The sequence below is a fragment of the Camarhynchus parvulus genome, chromosome 3 (assembly GCF_901933205.1).
Source record: "Camarhynchus parvulus chromosome 3, STF_HiC, whole genome shotgun sequence".
Classification (NCBI taxonomy): domain Eukaryota; kingdom Metazoa; phylum Chordata; class Aves; order Passeriformes; family Thraupidae; genus Camarhynchus; species Camarhynchus parvulus.
Window position 1 is genome coordinate 40,363,046 of NC_044573.1, and position 18,022 is coordinate 40,381,067.

The following is an 18,022-nucleotide window of genomic DNA, read 5'->3' on the forward strand; positions in this document are numbered from 1 at the left end:
ACCACAAGCTGGCTTGTTAGAATTCTGCTGATGAGTTTAAGTCTACTGCGACTAAAGCAAGGCTGGATCCTTTGTGCACTCCTACATAAATATCACAGAGCCACATAATCACAGAATGGGTCAGGCAGGAAGGGACCACAGTGGGACATCTGGTCCAACCTCCCTGCTCAAGCAGGGTCATCCTAGAGCACCCAGCACAGGATTGTGTCCAGATGGTTCTTGAACATCTCCAGTAAGGGAGACTCCATTACCTCTCTGGACAATCAATGTTCCAGTGCTTGGTCATCTGCACAGTAAAGAAGTTCTTTGTCATGTCCAGGTGGAATTTCCTGTGCATTCAGTTTCTGACCACTGCCTCTTTATCTGTTGTTTGGCACCAGCAAGCAGAGCCTGGTTCCATCCTCTTGCCACCCTCCCTTCAGATACTTATAGATGCTAATGAGGTCGCCTCTGAGTCCTCTCTTCTCGAGGCTGACCAGGCCCAGGTCCCTCAGCCTTTCCTCATAAATGGATGCTCCGATCCCTTCATCATCTCTGTAGTCCTCTGCTGCATCTGCTCCAGGAGTTCCATGTCTCTCCTGTCCAGAGGAGCCCAGAACAGGACACAGTACTCCAGATGTGCCTCACCAGGACTGAGTAGAGGGGCAGGACCGACCTGCTGGCAATGCACTTCCAAATGCATCCCAGGATAGCACTGGCCTTCTTGGCCACAAGGGCACTGCTGGCTCATGGACAGCCTGTTTGCACCTGGAGCCCTCCTCCACAGAGCTGCCTCCCAGCAGGCTGGCCTGAGGGCCTGTGCTGGTTACACTGCTCCAGGTGCAGGACCCTGCATTTGCCCTTGTTTGATTTCCGAAGGTTCCTCTCTGCCCATCTCCCCAGCCTGTTGAGGTCTTTCTGAAGGTCACTCCTCCAAACTTTGGGAGGAGTTGGTCACTCCTTCCAACTTTCTGTCATTCCTCCCAACTTTGTGTCATCAGTGAACTTGCTGAGGAGGCATCTGCCCCTCCATCCAAGTCATTAATCTGAGACTGGACCCAGTATTGAATCTCAGGGGACACCAATAGTGACAGGCCTTCAGCTACAGCCTATGCTGGTGATTTTGACACTGTGGGATCTGACACTCAGCCAGTTCTCAATCCACCTCACCGTCCACTCATCCAGGCCACAATTTCTGAGTTTGCTTACAAAGATCTTGTTAGACAGTGTCAAAAGCCTTGCTGAAGTCAAGGCAGACAATATCTACCACTGCTCTCCACTCATACATCCAGGTAGGTGTTTAATCACAGAATCACATGTAGGTCAAGCATGATCTACCTTTAACAAATCCAAGCTGACTGCTCCTTATCACCTTCTTGCCATACATGTGGGCAGAGATGGCCTTCAGAATGAGATATTTCATTGCCTCTTCAGGGATCGAGCTGAGGTTGACTAGCTGGACCTTCCCTGGGTTCTCCTTCTTCCCATTTTTGAAGACTTGGGTGATGCTTTCTTCTACTCCTCAGGCACCTCTCCTGATCTCCATGACCTCTCAAAAATGCTTGTGAGTAGCCTTGCTATGGTGTTTGCCAGCTCTCTCAGCACTTGTGAATGCATCCTGCCAGGGCCCATGGACTTGAGGATGTTCAGTTTGCCTAGGTGTTCTCTAATCCAATCCTCCTTGATCAAGGAAAAGTCTTCCAACATTCCTTTACCCCAAACTCCTGAGTCAAGAGGGATGGGTTGGGGTGTCTTCCTACTCTAGTTCTGAGGATAAAGTGAAGTCATATATCAGTAATTTTAAAGTGGAGTAGTCTGCACAGACATTCAGCCTGTGCACATGTGTGCCATCAAGCATTGGAAGACTAGAGATATCCATGAGGTTTCCTTGTCCCACTATCTGAACCTAAATTAAAAGATGAAGAGAGGGCCCTGCCTTCTTGGTTACAAACCCAACTTTTCTCTTCCAACAAGGGCCAAAGAGTAGGAATGCAGCTGTGAATACAGATAACAGTTTCCTAAAAATTTACCTCCCACCATCCCTCTGGTTTTTGAAAAAATATTTTCAACCAGGAGATTATCACTGCATACTCATCCTCTGGATGGCCTCAGGCTTTTTCATTCCTAGCCTATTCAATTAGACAAATTCAGAGATATTAGAAGGACATATTCACTTTAGCAGTTGCATAATTTTCTATAAAAGCACCTATCTATCTTCAGACTCTATATACACACATCATTAGCTTAGACACACTTCCAGAATTTACTTGTGAGTCCCTTTGGATTGAGTTGACATCTTGCTGCCGAAAATTCTCTCCAGCACCTTCACAGCAGATATGCACAAAGCTGGCGCTACTTTGGAGAGGAATATAGTGAAAGCCTCAGGAGAAATCATATCAGGAAAAGCAAATAATATGCAGCAGATATTTTTAAAAAACCTGAATCTATGTATTTTTCCAGGAAAGATGGTGATTGCCAAATGGTCATTTTTATTAAAAGAAGAAGATACTATAGACTTAAAAGGTTCACAGTTAAGTTGATACCCCTTTCTGTGATACAGTCTGTCTCTAGAGGGAGAAAGCAATTGCTCAAAGTTACAGATGTCAGTGTATGAAAAAACTGTTAATCTTTCACAAGAGCACTCAGCAGACACTGATGCCAAGTGCATCTTCACACATTTCACAGAATTCCTCATGCCAAATGGGGAACAATTGGGTCTTCTGGGATTGAAATGTATCTGATTATGTTCAGCATTGGAACGCCAGTCCTCTTCACTATGTATTTTCAGTTTCCTTTACATTATTAATTATGTGCCAAGTAAACTTGCTTTAACCCTCAGAGTCATACAATATTCCTTGGAGCAGATTTATGAAGTTTGCATCAAAGATTCATTACAATCCATTAAACAGGTCTGCACTGGTAAGCAGCCCTGAAATCGTGACATTTCTACCATGTCAGTGAGGTAATTTCTGGAGAAAATGATGCCTTGCTTTCCTCTATATTTACTGAAGGAAAAAATCTTGACAAAGCACAAACAAAAGGTCTATATTAGAGCTTCAGATAAAGACAAAAGATAGAACCAACAAGGAATCCTAAACTGGTCCTGGAGAAGAAAAATTGGCATCTTCCTATAAGCGGTTCTGTTAGCAGAAGAGATAACAATAGAGGAAAAATTCAAAAAGTTTGATTATGGTTGAAGCCATGGCTAGCAGCAGAAGCTCCTGGCATCAGACATTTCAGGGGAAACAGAGCTCTGTACATTTTCTTTCCTTTATACTCCCCTGAATGGTTGACACATAATATACAGAAGCACTGGGGTTTGATCCAAGTTATTAAGAACTTCCTGAGCAGCCATGCAGAAGGTGAGAATGCCTGGACCAACTAATCCTTGAAATCTAAAACCAAATTCTCTACTAAAACCACCCACATTTTTCTCAGTAACTAAATAAGAATCCAAAAAATGAACACACATGAGCTTCAAAAGAGACAAACAGTAGAGAGAATGTCAGTTCTTCCGGATACTTCTGCCTAATTCAGAGTATGAATACCCAAATGCTTAGCTGTATGCATTCCTTCTTTTAAGAGGGGAAGTGGGCTCCCAAACCCAAAGCACAGGTGAAGCTCAGTCCATTCATTTAGGAGACAATAGGTCAACAGTGAAATGTCAAGACAGGCAACAAAATCAAGACCCAGAAACTAATGTGGAAGATGAACACGCAGAATATAAATAAAATACTACATCAAAAGAAATTTGCCTCTGCTGGAGAGTTAAGAAGAGATGTGGTATATTCCCCAAGAGTTTCAAAAAGTAAACAATGGAAAATTAGGAACATGCCCTGTGGTATTGCAGAGATTATAAAAGCCTGGGATCTTGTTTGCTGCCAAAGTTTGCAGGTCAGTTTTTAATTTTATCCTTACACATCTAAACCTGTCAAGTTAATTGGCAGATACAGAAATGTGCATGAAAACTTATGAAAATCAGTTCCACTCACCTATGTGAAATATACAGAAAATAACAACAAAAATCTTTCTTCAGACTTTCAAGATGTTAACATTTTCTTGAATAGGTTTTGAGAAAAAACCTATTGTATATGCATCTTTCCACAAGAAGCTTTGTATTACCCATTTATTATGTTATATAACATCCTGACTGTGGCTTTAGGTATTACTCCAGTAGGCTTTGCTACTATTTGTTATTATTTCATGACAGCCTCCAGACACGACACTGCTCCAAATAAAACAGATGGCTGTTTCCACTAATGTCAGTCAGAGCAAGGTCCATTGTTTCAATCCTGCACTTTGAGCACACAAAACACAAAACCACACTTGCTTGTATTTTAAAATCATTGTCAAATTAAATGCAACTACAATGACTAACCTTTAAACAAATTTCTGTATTTAGAAGTAGATCCTGTCTCCAAATATCAAGATTTTTTACCATACTATATAATATCCTAGTTAGGCCAAGTTCTTGGCCTGAAAAGCAGATTCCATAGCCAAATAAAATAGCACGCAGGATCTGTTACAAACATTTCATGAAAAATTGTCAAACCTAGCATTTTCAGTCCTGTGACTATATTTTATATCATAAAGGACTAAAATTCTTCTCATAATTAAAAGATTTAAAAAATTAATCTATTTTGCAGTTTTTCTCTAAATTTTAACAAGTATTTTAATATGGCTCTGGTATAAATTAATAATATGCTATATCTTTTAAAAATAAAATACTTACTAAAACAATTTCCTTCCTAGAATACTTGGATTTAAAAATATATTTTTATAAGTATAAGCCTGGAAAACTGCATCCACTCACAAAAGTATGTGTGATACTACAATCACTATTAGTCCATTCTTATGTGCAGTGATCAAGAAAATCCTTTATCTCTTATATGCAAACAACAACAGGAGAATCCACTGATGCATAACAGAAATTTTCTCCCACACAGCCATCAGGGCAAATTTTTTTCTGTTTAATTATTTTTATATTTTTTCTTTTATATCATTGTTTTTATCAAGTCAATATTCAATTTTTAATCAATTATTATTTCTTATTCTTGTTGAAATGTGTTACATTTCTAATGTCATTGTCTCACAAATCCAAAGCATATTTCTTTTTTATTCTCCTTATATTTACTGATGTTTTTTAATATTTTTTCATTACCCTTTCCTGTTTTAAGAATTTTTCATCTTATAAAAGTAAATGTTCATTCTACCCTTTCCTGCAATTTTAGAGCTTTGTACTAGAATTGTGTGTGAATAAATAATTTTTTCTTATTTTTTTCTTTCCTTCTGGATTCTGTTCTACTTCAACTTCTTTTTGTTATGTTTTGTGAGTTTAATTGTATATAACTATTTTACATAATGGTTTAGTAGTCTGGTGGAATAAATTTCTATTACTTCTTTTGAAGATTAATTTTTACTCAAATTCCTGTCAAATATACAAGCTTGTGATCTTGGTATCTTTTTCTCTGTAGTTTTGCCTGAGTAAGATTTCTCCTTTATGTCATAGAGCCATCAGAATCAGAGAGAAATCTTATTATATCTTTACCCAGTAGATGTATTTCCTTCAGGAAAAAAAGAATTTTCAAATGGGAAAAAATAATCTCCTCTTCTTTTTTCAAGTGCCAGTACAAAGTCAAGACCATCAAACTGTCAAGGTTTGACAGGCATGCCCAGTGCTAATGTGTCATCTTCCAAAGGTACCTTTTGAATAAACATAAGCAACCAGATTAATAATATGTTCCATATATAAACATAGGGTAGGATGGTGCAATTAGCCTTCTGAAAATCTACTATTCCATATGGGAGAACATAAAGTATAACTATTTTGGCATGTAAAAATCTAAACACTAATGGCATAAGCTCAAACTAGTAAGAATTGTATACATAAAGCAAATCCTTTTCCTTGGTTCTTATTTCATTTGAAAAAGTCAGAACTTTAAGTAGTTTTAAGACTGATGGGTCACTTTGAAATAGCATATCCTTGGGCTGCCATCATGCCTATAAAATTTAGTCCATAAGGAATATCATATTGCCCTACACAGATAATAAAGAATTTTTTTTGAGAGACTCAGACTGATGTATGTTAAAATTGAGAGGAAAACATTCTAAAGACTCCTAAAGAATACAACTCTCCTCCATCCACAACCCCAAAAGCATGAGTTTCACAGCACTTTGCAAGATATGTAATACCCAAAAAGATTAAATAAAAAAAATTTGTAAAGATCTATCTGCATTTTTCATGAAAGGTTATCTTTTACACATTTATGAGTACAGATCTCAGAGACAAGTTCTACAGAAGATAAAATACAGAAGATAAAATTCTAACAAGAATTGCAATTGAAGTACCCTTGCCCTAATGACAGTTAGGTTTGTTTATTATGTATGTAGATAGGAAGGAGTGACCTGGTTAACTGCGCTGCTTCAGCTGAACAGATGAATGGAAAAGGTTTACCTATAGGAATGGTCAGCAAGCACTTCAATAAAGAACCTGAGAATCTTCTTTCTTTGCTTTTGGTGAGGCTACCACCTTGGTTAAATAATGCTTCTTTTCTAGCATGAAATTTCATGGTTTTAATCACTACAGTTTCTTTTCTAATCATCCCTATTTCTCCACAGTATTTTCTACTTTTCTCTTAGTTTTCTTTTCCTCTACTGCAGTGATGCCTTGTCAGTTGAGATATTCCTCTTCTGTGTTCCTTCCCCTGCCTCAGAGGCCCAGTCTCATACATTAACTTACTTCCTTTATTCTCTCCATTACTTATTAACATATCAATGTCATGTGACTCTTCCTCCTTCCAATGTAAACACTTAGTTTCTGTATCCCTGAAAGTCGTCCAGTTGTCCACATTTGTTTCTCCAGTTACAAATCTTCTCTCATTTACTAAATAACAAAGCATGAACTGTTTAGTCAGGTTTGGTGAGGGTTTTTTTGCAGTCCTCTTGTCTAACATACCTTTTGCTCTTAAATTTCACTGAAACAATTCCTGATATTCTTTCCAATGATCTGTTCCTAGACATAACTGACAATAAATGTGTCATCTGTACTTGCTTTCATCTATCAAGCTGCCTTCAATACAGCTAGATCTCTCTTGGATTCCATGCTTCTGTCATGATTATTTTTTATCAGTCCCTCAGAAGGGCATTCTTATCTCCCAGTAAGTTCCCCAACAACATTTTAAAGGAGTCTTCTTAGGTTTCTCTTTCCCCCACTTACATACTAACTTTAAATAATGTCAAGCCACTATTTCTTTAAGCACAACTCAGAGTTAAACCTCTCTTCCAGACCAATCTCCATGCCAGCCTAATGATTCACCATTATTTTAACTCCCACAAGATTAGAACAAGGATCCTTATTTCTCTTTCTCTGCAATTTTTGCTCAAACCTTCTCCATCATTGTAGACAGTAACTTTTCACTGGGACAGGTAACTTGGAGATTACCTGCAACTTAAATGCCCTTCCACATCATCACCTCTAGGTTATGTGCTAGTCATACAAATTTTTTCTGCTTATAATCTCAAGGATATGGTCTTCCACGTTATTTTAAATAGCTAAAACATTTATCTAGGTCTAGGACTCTAGATTGCAACTATGTCATTTTACCTCATCTGGTTCATTGCTTGAATCCTTCCTTTTTTTCACCATTGTCACCCCTTGATTCAAAACAAAACTGACTATGCATCACCTTCCCTTCCTTTTTTTCACTGCAAGCTAAGAATTTTCACTAGCAAATTTTCAAAGTTTGCTCCCGCATCAAGCTTTGAGCATCTTGCTTACAGGAGCACAACTCATCTGTGTCAGATATAAATGCAACAAATAATTCCTTAGCCTGCCACTATATTCAAAACAATCAAACAGCTGTGGAATGCTGCAAAGTGTTACTTAGTACTACATAATGTATTTTTACTTGCATAGATAGATATCTGAAATTCAAAACTAAATTAATAGGTATCATGGGAAAACCAAAAAAGATGATGCTTGAGTGCAAAAGAAAATTTCTTCCAAAGAGTTTATAAATTTAATAGTCTTTGGGGTTACCTGTCAGGGTAGTATAAAGTAGGAGAACGTAAGGTATACTGTTAGTCTTTGAAAGTATTAAATCTTGAAGGTTATTAGGAGAAAACGTCCATGTTTGATAAAGTTTTTTTCACAGAATGACCATAGCCTCCATACAGACTTACAGAGAGAGAAATTCTTACATGTTTACTCTGAGCAACATAGAGAAGAACCAAGTGGAGGCAAGCAGAGGAAAATAGCTGTGATTTAAAAATTTTAAGAGACAAATATTATTCCTTCATAATAATACAATTCTTAAAATTGAAAATATTTACTATTTTCAAAACATTTCATATGTAGTTATATATAATCCATAGTCTTTATATAACCTCTCAATTAAAAAAAAAAGACCATATCACATCAGCAATAATAATATTATTTGCACACCTTCAAAAAAAAGCCCAAAATGGGCATTCAATAACAATTGCCAATGCCAAACACAGATTAAAGGTTCTTTGGAATGTGAAAATTTAGCTTTGGGCATGCTTGAGTGTGGGACAGATGTGAAATTCCAATACTCTCAACTGCTCACACATTGACCATAGAATTACTCCACAGCAGGAGACTGTCTATAGCAAGCGAGGATAATCACTCAATCTCTGCGTGCTGTGACAAGCAGACACACAAAGAATGTTCATGAAGTCATTTTTTAAAAAAATGTATATATTCTTACCTTGTTGCAAACTCTCTGGCTCATCTGCTGGAGGTTTAGAAAATTTCCTAGTGCTTGTCCAAAAGAAATACATCCTTAAAAAATGTCTAGAATTCTGTGAAAATAGATATTTCTGTCCGCTTTATTTTCCCTGTGGGTTCATGTGGGGTTTTTTTTCCCTTGTTACATCTTTCTTACCTACATTTAATTCACTGTCATCCTTCCTTCCCACTTCTATCCCATTCCACTTCTGACTCTGCACCATGCTGTTTCCAAAGCAGTTTCCATGCAGAAACTTCCACAAGTTTCCTTACAGATCCAAAGCTATGCAGAAGCCTGGATGGTGGCTGTATTTCTGGCAACATCGGTGCCCTGTCAATAATTTTGACAAGCGTGCAACTCTTGACAAATAACAATTTCTTAAGAAAGCTGGCAACTCAAAAGTTTTCCATTATCATAATTCCTGCATAGAAAATCATTAAAAAACAAACCAGCAAAGATGGAAGTAGCAGTTTAGTTTTACTGCAAATACTTTTATGATTGATCTCGTTCTGTTACTTGATATAAGACAAGGAACAAAATTAGAGAGTGCTGATAATATCAGGCTACCACTCATTATTCATCCTCAGCATCCACAGTCTATTAATACAAGACAGAGACACATGACCTACTCTGCAAATATTTCACTTTCTGAAATTTTTGTTTGCAAAAACGAAAATCTGTTCATCTTTTGAAAACCTACTACTGAGCTGGCAGATGTAATCAACAGTCCCTGAAAGAGTTACAATATTGCACATTTGTATCACTGGCAAGCGATTTTCAATATGGACAGTTATAATCAGGAGCTGTATTGTTAACTAAGTCAATATATACTTTCTTTTCAAACTGTGTTTGGGAGCATTTGTATTGACTTACAAAGGTAAGCCAAAAATGACATTTCATCCCTGCTGAATTTCCAAAGCAAAGTAGTATTACATACTGTCCAGCTGAGCCACTTACTAATGAGAAACTCCTTGAAATTACAATGGGGCAGCTTGGATAAGGACACATGGAAATCACAAAGGGTTGTCAACAGTTCCACAAGATTTAATTATCCACACATGGTATCAGATCTAGCTGTGCAAAAAATATATTTTCAGCTGTACTGAGAGGAAAAGATTGCTGTCTAATTTGACTCTCATTTAGAAACATTCGAACATGTGAAAGCACAAAAAGATCATTAATTTGTTTTCATTTAATTCAATTCCACAAAAGAATTCTTTGCCATTATCCATCAGGAAAAAAAGTGTTTAATTTTGCTGGAAAAGGTAATTAACTAATTTAAAATATCTGTATTTCTTTAATAGTATGAGGAAATAAATGTCTTCAATGACAAGTGACAATGTTTATAGCATCACAATTATAAGCAGACTATAATAGCAGACACAAATGGTTCAAGGTACTGAATACTAATTGGACCTGAAGCTTTTTTCAGAATAAGATGGCAAATTATAGATTTTCTGATGATCTCTACAATTGTGTGTACATATAGAAAGGCTTGCTTACTCATGTACCACTAAACAGTGATGTGGATTCAATATCAAAAAGGGGATAATTTACTCTTTCATCAACACTGATATATCATCCAAGAAATCAATTGTGAAATCAACCTGTTGCGAGGTAATAGTTGGTTTCAGATTCACATTATGAATTTTGGAAATAAATGAAACCAAGAGCTGATTTTTCTGAATTCTTTATCAAGCAAAATTGCAATAAAATCAAATATGCTTTCAAATTTCAGCTTGCAAATTCAATGATCAATGTTGACCTAAAAACAACCTTTCAGATTTGTAGCCTCATCAACTACAGTTTTCTGAACAGCAAAAAACAGCAAAAAGAAACCAAACCACCAAACCTTAATTCCAGTTAAAAGAAAGACTTCACTAGTCTGTCTCTATTCTCATATTGCTAGTGAAGTAGGGGTATAAGAAAAAATGGAAGCATGTTACAGATTTCAATAACTAAATAGGCTAGTTTATATTCTTGCATAACTAACTATAAAAATTACCAATAGCTCACTCCTAACTGCCCTTAAGGCCACTTTGTGTGTCAGAATTAATCAAATACTAATGCAGTATACCTTCTTGTTTCGTTCTTTGTGATCCCTTTTTTCTCCCACAAAAAAAAAATTGAGCAGTGTAAACTCTTGTCAGGTTTACTGAAAATATACAGCATAATGCACTAGAGAACTGCAACAGTGTCTTCACATAAACTAGTAAAAGATACTTTATGAAAACACTAGATTCTTGCTATGATTGTAGCCAATATTTCATGTTACTGAAACATTTTTCAAGACAGACAAGAGCAAGCACACAAGAAGTGCAAAGAATGTCTTTTTGCTCACTTATTCCCTAAAAAATATGAAAACACTTTTTCTTGAGAGCTGAGAAAACATGTGTTAGTAATTTGCCCAAAAAGAAAAAAAGTCAGAAATTAGTAAACAAATGACACTCTAAAATGAAAACATCCACAAAACTCTAGTATGATTCAGCCCTAATAGCTGTTTATAGCAACATGTTTTTCTGTTTTTTCTTCATTTGTTTCCACTTAAAACTTTTTTTTTTTTGCTCTTTCTGGATTGGTATTTTATAAAAAGAAGGACATAGACTACATTTAATGAAGAATAAACATATAGTACCCAGACTAATGAAAAGAAAAAAATTGGCTACTTTGTTCATTTATCATGGCTAGATTTCGATTTGCCATCTCTGACATAAATATATTAACATAAACCACTAAGAACTGATCAGAGCATTGGCGTATGAGGAATACATGGAAGGCACTGAAATCACAAGTGATAGAAGAGATTTTCAAACAAAGGAGCTGCACTACTGAAGTGTCCTTCTTAAGAAAGAGTCAAAAAAAGAAGCTCTCCTCTAATAAGAAGGTAAACAAGGTGATTCACTTCCATACTACATAATTCAAATCAACAGTTCCCCACAGCTTTTTGGCACACAAATTTCTTTCAACTTCAAAGTCTGGAAAAATTCTGTGGTTTGGCAATAGAGAAGCACAAGAGTGCAACTCTATACAGTATTGTGAAGTAAAACTGTGTTCTTTTGGGAGAATGCAACTATACTAATTAATGTAAAGAGTTTATTTCTAAAGATATTGCAAGATGTGTAATCAAATATTCTGATCTTTCACTAATTTATCACAATCCAGGAGCCATACCTACCTCCATAATTATAAACTGAGTTGTAAACTCTGATTTTCTTCACTGAAATATAAAACCCCAGTTTACCAAAGTATGCCTACAAGTGAGACTGCGACCTGTGAGACTGTTTCCTCTGGAGTCATTATGTATGCAGCATCTTCTTTTCCTATAATGTCTCCTCCCCAAACGAGTGGCTGTCACAAGGCTAGCTATGCTTAGAGGAGTTAAACAAGAACACACCTATAAACAGAGAGCATTACACTCATTCAAGCCATGGTTTCTTCCAGAAACTGTCCTTTGCAGGAAACTCTTGGACCACCCATGACACATCCTATTTAGGAGCTATTTGTTATTGATGGACTCTCCCAGACTGCCAATGTTTCATAACCACCCATTGTTGGTTTGCTTGAGGAATGCGACCCAAGCCATTCAACATCAACAGTGAGAGTCTCCATAAGTTGACTCAAAGGACTAAAAGCTCAAATACTGAATAAAAGATCTAACAAACGAATAAATGGTAAATAAATAACTGACTTAAGACCAGCTTCCAATTCCATCTTCAGAAAGGATTTGTAAGCTAGAAGCCTAAATCACTTGAGTGTTTTTATATCCTAGTATTTAGTCCATAAGCCAACATCCATTGCGGATACCTTACACTATTTATGTATGAAAGCCTGGAAAAGTACAGCAACTTCTGATTCATTAATATAGGCTGCATGTTTTTGCAATCTACTTACATTTCCAGACTCCAATATCACTATTAATAAAGAGCCACCATCGTCTATGGAGCATTTGTCATGAGCATTGCTGTATGGTCCAGCTACACTCCAACAGAATATTGTTCCCACCAAGTACTGCACAACTCTCAGTCACTTTGCTGTTTTAACTGTAGCAGAATTTATTTTAACTTTCAGATCTTTCCAATTCTTAAATCTAGAAGCTTGTAACTTAGAAGCATGGTGGAAAAGAAAATGAAAGGATGCACATTGGACATGGTTTGAATATCATCCGTTAATGACCTGTAACTTAAATTTAGCACTTAAGAAGCCCTTCATTCTACATTTTGACTATAACTGAGGGACCCTCATTTGTTCTCCTTCTGAGCTGTAAGGCCATACTTTATGTCCATCAGACACAAAATAGAAAACATTTAACAAATCAAATCATGTCAGAAATAAAGGCATACATGAGGCTAAGATGGAAGGCACTTTGCCATATAATATATAATTCCCTAGTAAATTAAATGAAGTAATTTTCAATACTGCTTTTTATACTGTATTTATTGGCACAACTTCTTTGAAACCACTGCATGTTAAAACTCCCAAAATAATTCAATAGAACAGGAAGTGTTTACAGAAGTGGGACCTTTAAAACTATGACAGTTTTTCACTTCAGCTGTAAGCACTAAGGCAGGCTGGCCAGCTGATTGTTGTGTCAATCAAATGGACTTCAGATCTGATATAATATAGTTTGTTTATAAAACTTTTCATTGAAATAAATAAAAATCTCTGTCTTCTTTAAAGTTTCCCCCATAGCATTACAAGTTAACAAAAACCTCTTCCTCTTCTAGCATTAGTCTTAACCATGTAATTTAACAAATATATTAACATTTGTTTTCTTTGACTTGCTCCTGACTTTCTTCTTCAGACTTCATCACATTTTCTTTTTTTTTTGCATTTCCTTCTTAAAGAGAAGCCAGAAATGCTAGCTCTAGATAATTGCATTACCTCTCTTGACATGCAAACAGAAGATAATATGACTCATTTCACAGTACAAAACTCCATCACATTGGTCAATTTTAATATATTGGTTACATATTTAGGATATTTTCCTTGAAGTTTAATAATTATTTTTCCTTTTAAAATAACATATGTGTAAGATTTTAGCTGTTCTAATACACATCACAGTTCCATAATACACAACCTGATTTTGACAACAAGGGGTTTTCTTAATCCAGCATTGCTTCCTTTTCATAAACATTTTTTTTTCCTCTGGATGATACTCATACTCTGTGGCTGAGAGATTTATAATGTCTATATGTGCCTGGATAATACAGCCTGGGACTCAAAATGTATTTTGTTCATTAATTATTCCACCCTATAGCTATATGTCTACAGAAAGCAAGTTCATTTTATTGCTGGGTAATCCACCTTTTTCTGGAAAATATTTCTCAGATAGCAAATTCAAAAGACAATCCATGGTCTTACATGACATATTGCATATTTAAATATTTTCAAAAGAAAGGGATATTCTGTTTAAAAATAATAAAGGCATATAACTCACACTTGAAGAAAAAGTGGAATCATATTTATTTCATACAGACCTTTGTATCTTGAAATATTGCACTTAACTTCCATGAAGGACTTTATTATTTATAAGATGTTTTAAAACTCTGTGTCCATATTCAAAGTAAAAGTAACAGGAGCTGTTCAAGTCATGGGATAGCAACGCTTGCATAACACTTGGTAAGTCAGCGGGAAAACTAGCTAAACATGCCAGGCTAGCAGCTTCCCAATGGAGAGTGTATCATATTCTGCAGTGCAAACAAAACATTTTGAAGTTGAGTCATTCACGGACAGAATTTGTTCCAACCTTCAAATATAGAGTAAGTCTGAAGTTTGGAAAGAGAACACACTTGAAGTGAAAAACACTTCTTTCAGTAAGTATCATAGCTACTTACATAAATTATTGTTGGAAAAACCTACACTTCAGAGGAGATGCCTCTAGCTGGAACCTATTCAAAACTTTTGGATCACATCTAGATTACAAGCAAAATAAAAGATAGTCCATGTTCTTATTTCATATTCAAAAAACAGTATTCTGCAAGACAAATAAGGGATTTCAGAAATCCTTATGAATTCTGTAATGAACTACAGCTTGGGTGTCCCTCATTAGGTACTTTTTTATCCTTATAATGAGTACTAAAGCTATTTCTCTAAAACCACCCTATGAAAAAATGATTTTTCAACACTTTGTAACTATTACTTTTTTGCATGACAGACATTTATAGGAATCTATTGTTGTAACTGATGTATTCCTATAGGCTTTTGGACTGCTTCTCAAACAAAACAAAAAAAATTCTCAATTTTGTATCAAACTTCATATTAAAACAGTCATGAAGATAGAATGGAAGGAATGCAACTTCTAGTTAGAATCACAGGAGAAAATGTAATATGCTCCAGATACAATAAAATGCTGCCATGTATAGTGTGAATTTTAGTCTGCAGTACATCTTCTTGGAAGTTCTCAAGATATGCCTGACAGTTCTGTGTATTACTCCTAAGGAATTCTAACTCTAATTCTAATTCTACTCCTAATGAATTTGTAATTCTAAGAAATATGTACCCTTGAAAGGGTAGCATTTATGACATACTCTCTGTATAAATTGTAATCTTGCTCTATGCCTTTTCTTAGAATATTAGCTCTACAATTTCTGTTTCATTTTTTTATTATCATACTATTTATTATATTTGGCATCATACATTTATTTGAAAAATTCTTTAATATAGAAAGGTTAGCTAAAATCTGATAACTGGAATCAGATGTTGCTTTTAACTACTACAGACCTCTCATCCTCAGTGTTCTGTCCAAAGTCAAAGTGGATATTTAGACTTCAATTACTCTGCTCTACAGAGGCTCCTATCCTACACTCATCATGCTATCTCAAACCTAGAATTTTAATTATAAAAAAGAAACATCTCATCTTGCAATGGCATGTGTCACATTTCAGCATGATCTATTTTAAACCAGTGAAGACCAACTGGTGCCTTTGCAGGCCCACTGCTGAGACAGAGTTAATGAAGAACTCAAACTGCCTACATAGGATCAGCATCTGTACAAGGAATCCCTTGCCTAAAACAAAAGGTTTAATATGATATATAATTTTTCAGTAGGCCAGACCGTATAGGTCTGGAAAAAATTGTATGGAAAGGCTGGCCTTCAAAACTTTTGAACTGCCATAGATATTCAGGAATAATTCTCTCTGTGGAGTCCATTGCTCATCCTGTGAAATACACTCTCAGCATATCAATAATTTTTCTTTTAACAATTTTACCGGTGAGGAACATTTTCATACTGATAGTAGATCTACTAATTTTCACCTTATCTATGAAGTTTCTGAACACTAAAATATCTCAAGTAAATTTCAACATTCTGAAAGGTCCCCCCCTTTTTTTTTTATTTAATGCTTAAAATGAGAAAAAACCCAAAACACAAACAGAAAAAACACTTAAAGATGAGTGAAAACAGAACTACATAATGGAATATAAAGAAGAAGAAAGTTCCTTAAATCTTTAGATGATCCATAGAGTTTATGTCTGAGAAAACCATACTTGACAAACTTGTGTTACAACTCAGGATTGTTGTAATTAAAATGCAAGGTCTAGTCCTAACAAATACTGTTGAATTTATGGCCATGAGTTTTGAATATACACTGTGAGACCATAGATGATTCTGTCTTGACTGTAAACAAGGGAAAAAAAATCTATTTCTGCTGAATATACAAATTTCTAATTTGAGATTTAAAACTATGAGCACTCTATCAGCTTTTGGATACACTAATAAAAAGTCTTTGCCAGAAATTTGTCTTGGCATAACAGTGAGAAATAAGATTCATGTTTCACTAGTCAGTTTTTAGGACCTGTGTTAGTAAAAGTTGCACAACAAAGTAATTTTATTTTCCACTTGTTTCAGAATTTAATATTTAATTAAATTGCCAAAGTTGAAAGCAAAGAAAACAACATATTATAAATGCATTAATAAAACTGTTTTCTCTAATCAGGGTCAAATGTCTGTAGAAATCAAACAGCCAGCTTTTTTAAAAACTATTTTCCTGGCACTATTAATTCCATGTAGAATTTCACAGATTTCATTAATTTTAAGTGCATTTTTAATGTGTCTAGGTATAATAGATATGGTACACATAGATGATAAATATATACGCCTATTCAGACAAATCTGGGTAGAGCACAATTCCAGATATTTGTTTAGGATATAGCTATCCTTATCATTTCTCAAAGTCTCTGCATCAGAGCAATTGTATTCCCCTTGAGCAAGTTAAGTAATTTTCTAAATGGATGATTGAGTTTCAACTAGTTAATAAGCAAAAGGCTTCACTTTGTCCCAAAAATTCTAGATAAAAAGATAGTCCTATCTTTAACCATTTTTGATACAAAAATAATTCCTTCACTTTAGAAAGACATAAGATAGAGACCTGATGAAAGCAAAGTCTATAGAGTCATGCCAAGAGAAAAACTGGCTTGTAAAATAATTTTTATCTTATATAAAGTTGTACTCAGTAATCCCTAATAATAAATAAATAGATTTTAACACATTATTGGGATTCAGAAAAGACCATTAAATGATAGGATTTGACACATCTGCATTAGCTGTAAGAAAACTTGAATAATCTGAATATTATGAGACAGTTTTAATTCTTGTGAGCATTGGCTCTGAAACAGATTCAGAAAGACAAAAGAAAATAAATAAAAATGTTGTTTCCACTTGTAATCTTTGTGACATGTCCTTGAAAGTGGTTTTGGAGCTGAAAACCCCAGGCATTTCAGGCAAGTGACAGTCTCATCTTTATTCAGCTCATGGTGAGTACAGGAAATAGAATAAAATTGAATAATTATGTTATGTTATGCCTGGAGTTATGCCTAAAAAGCTCTGACCCCGTTTGAGCTGTGGATAGAGCAGTTACCTGCAGTGTGGGTCCCAGGCCCACCAAGGAAACGAGGTCACAAGTGGACACACCTACAGCATCACTCAGATAGGACTGCAGGGCCCAGGATGAGCTGAGACACATCCCCTGGGTCCTTGGCAGGACTCTGTGTGGTTAGAGGCTCCAGAGAATGCCAGTCCCAGCCAGAGGAGGCCTACGTTCTTTGGATCCTGGCAGGAGCAGCCCTATACCACTCATAAGCTTTCCTTTCAGCAATGATGGCTGGCCACTTTGAAGAAGAGCATTGGGCCAATGGACCTCTGCTCTGATGAGCACTGCTGTTCTCAAGCTCTCTTGTTTTAGCTTTTTTTCCCACAGAAAACAGGTCAGGCATTTCTAAAACTGATTACAAGGGGAAAAAAAACCACAGGGAAATGAACAGGTATTGGTATTGCTCACCTCAAAAACACTTGCAAC

At 35.8% G+C, this 18,022-nt stretch overlaps 1 protein-coding gene across 1 annotated transcript in view; it reads right to left on the bottom strand.

The window, feature by feature from the left end:
* Positions 1–359: 359 nt before the first annotated feature.
* The window catches only part of WDR27 (WD repeat domain 27), a 73,865-nt gene continuing 56,202 nt past the window's right edge, over positions 360–18,022 (bottom strand). The window contains exon 25 of the mRNA XM_030944745.1: positions 360–578. Within this exon, the coding sequence (XP_030800605.1) occupies positions 360–578 (219 nt within the window). The remainder of the gene's footprint in view (positions 579–18,022) is intronic.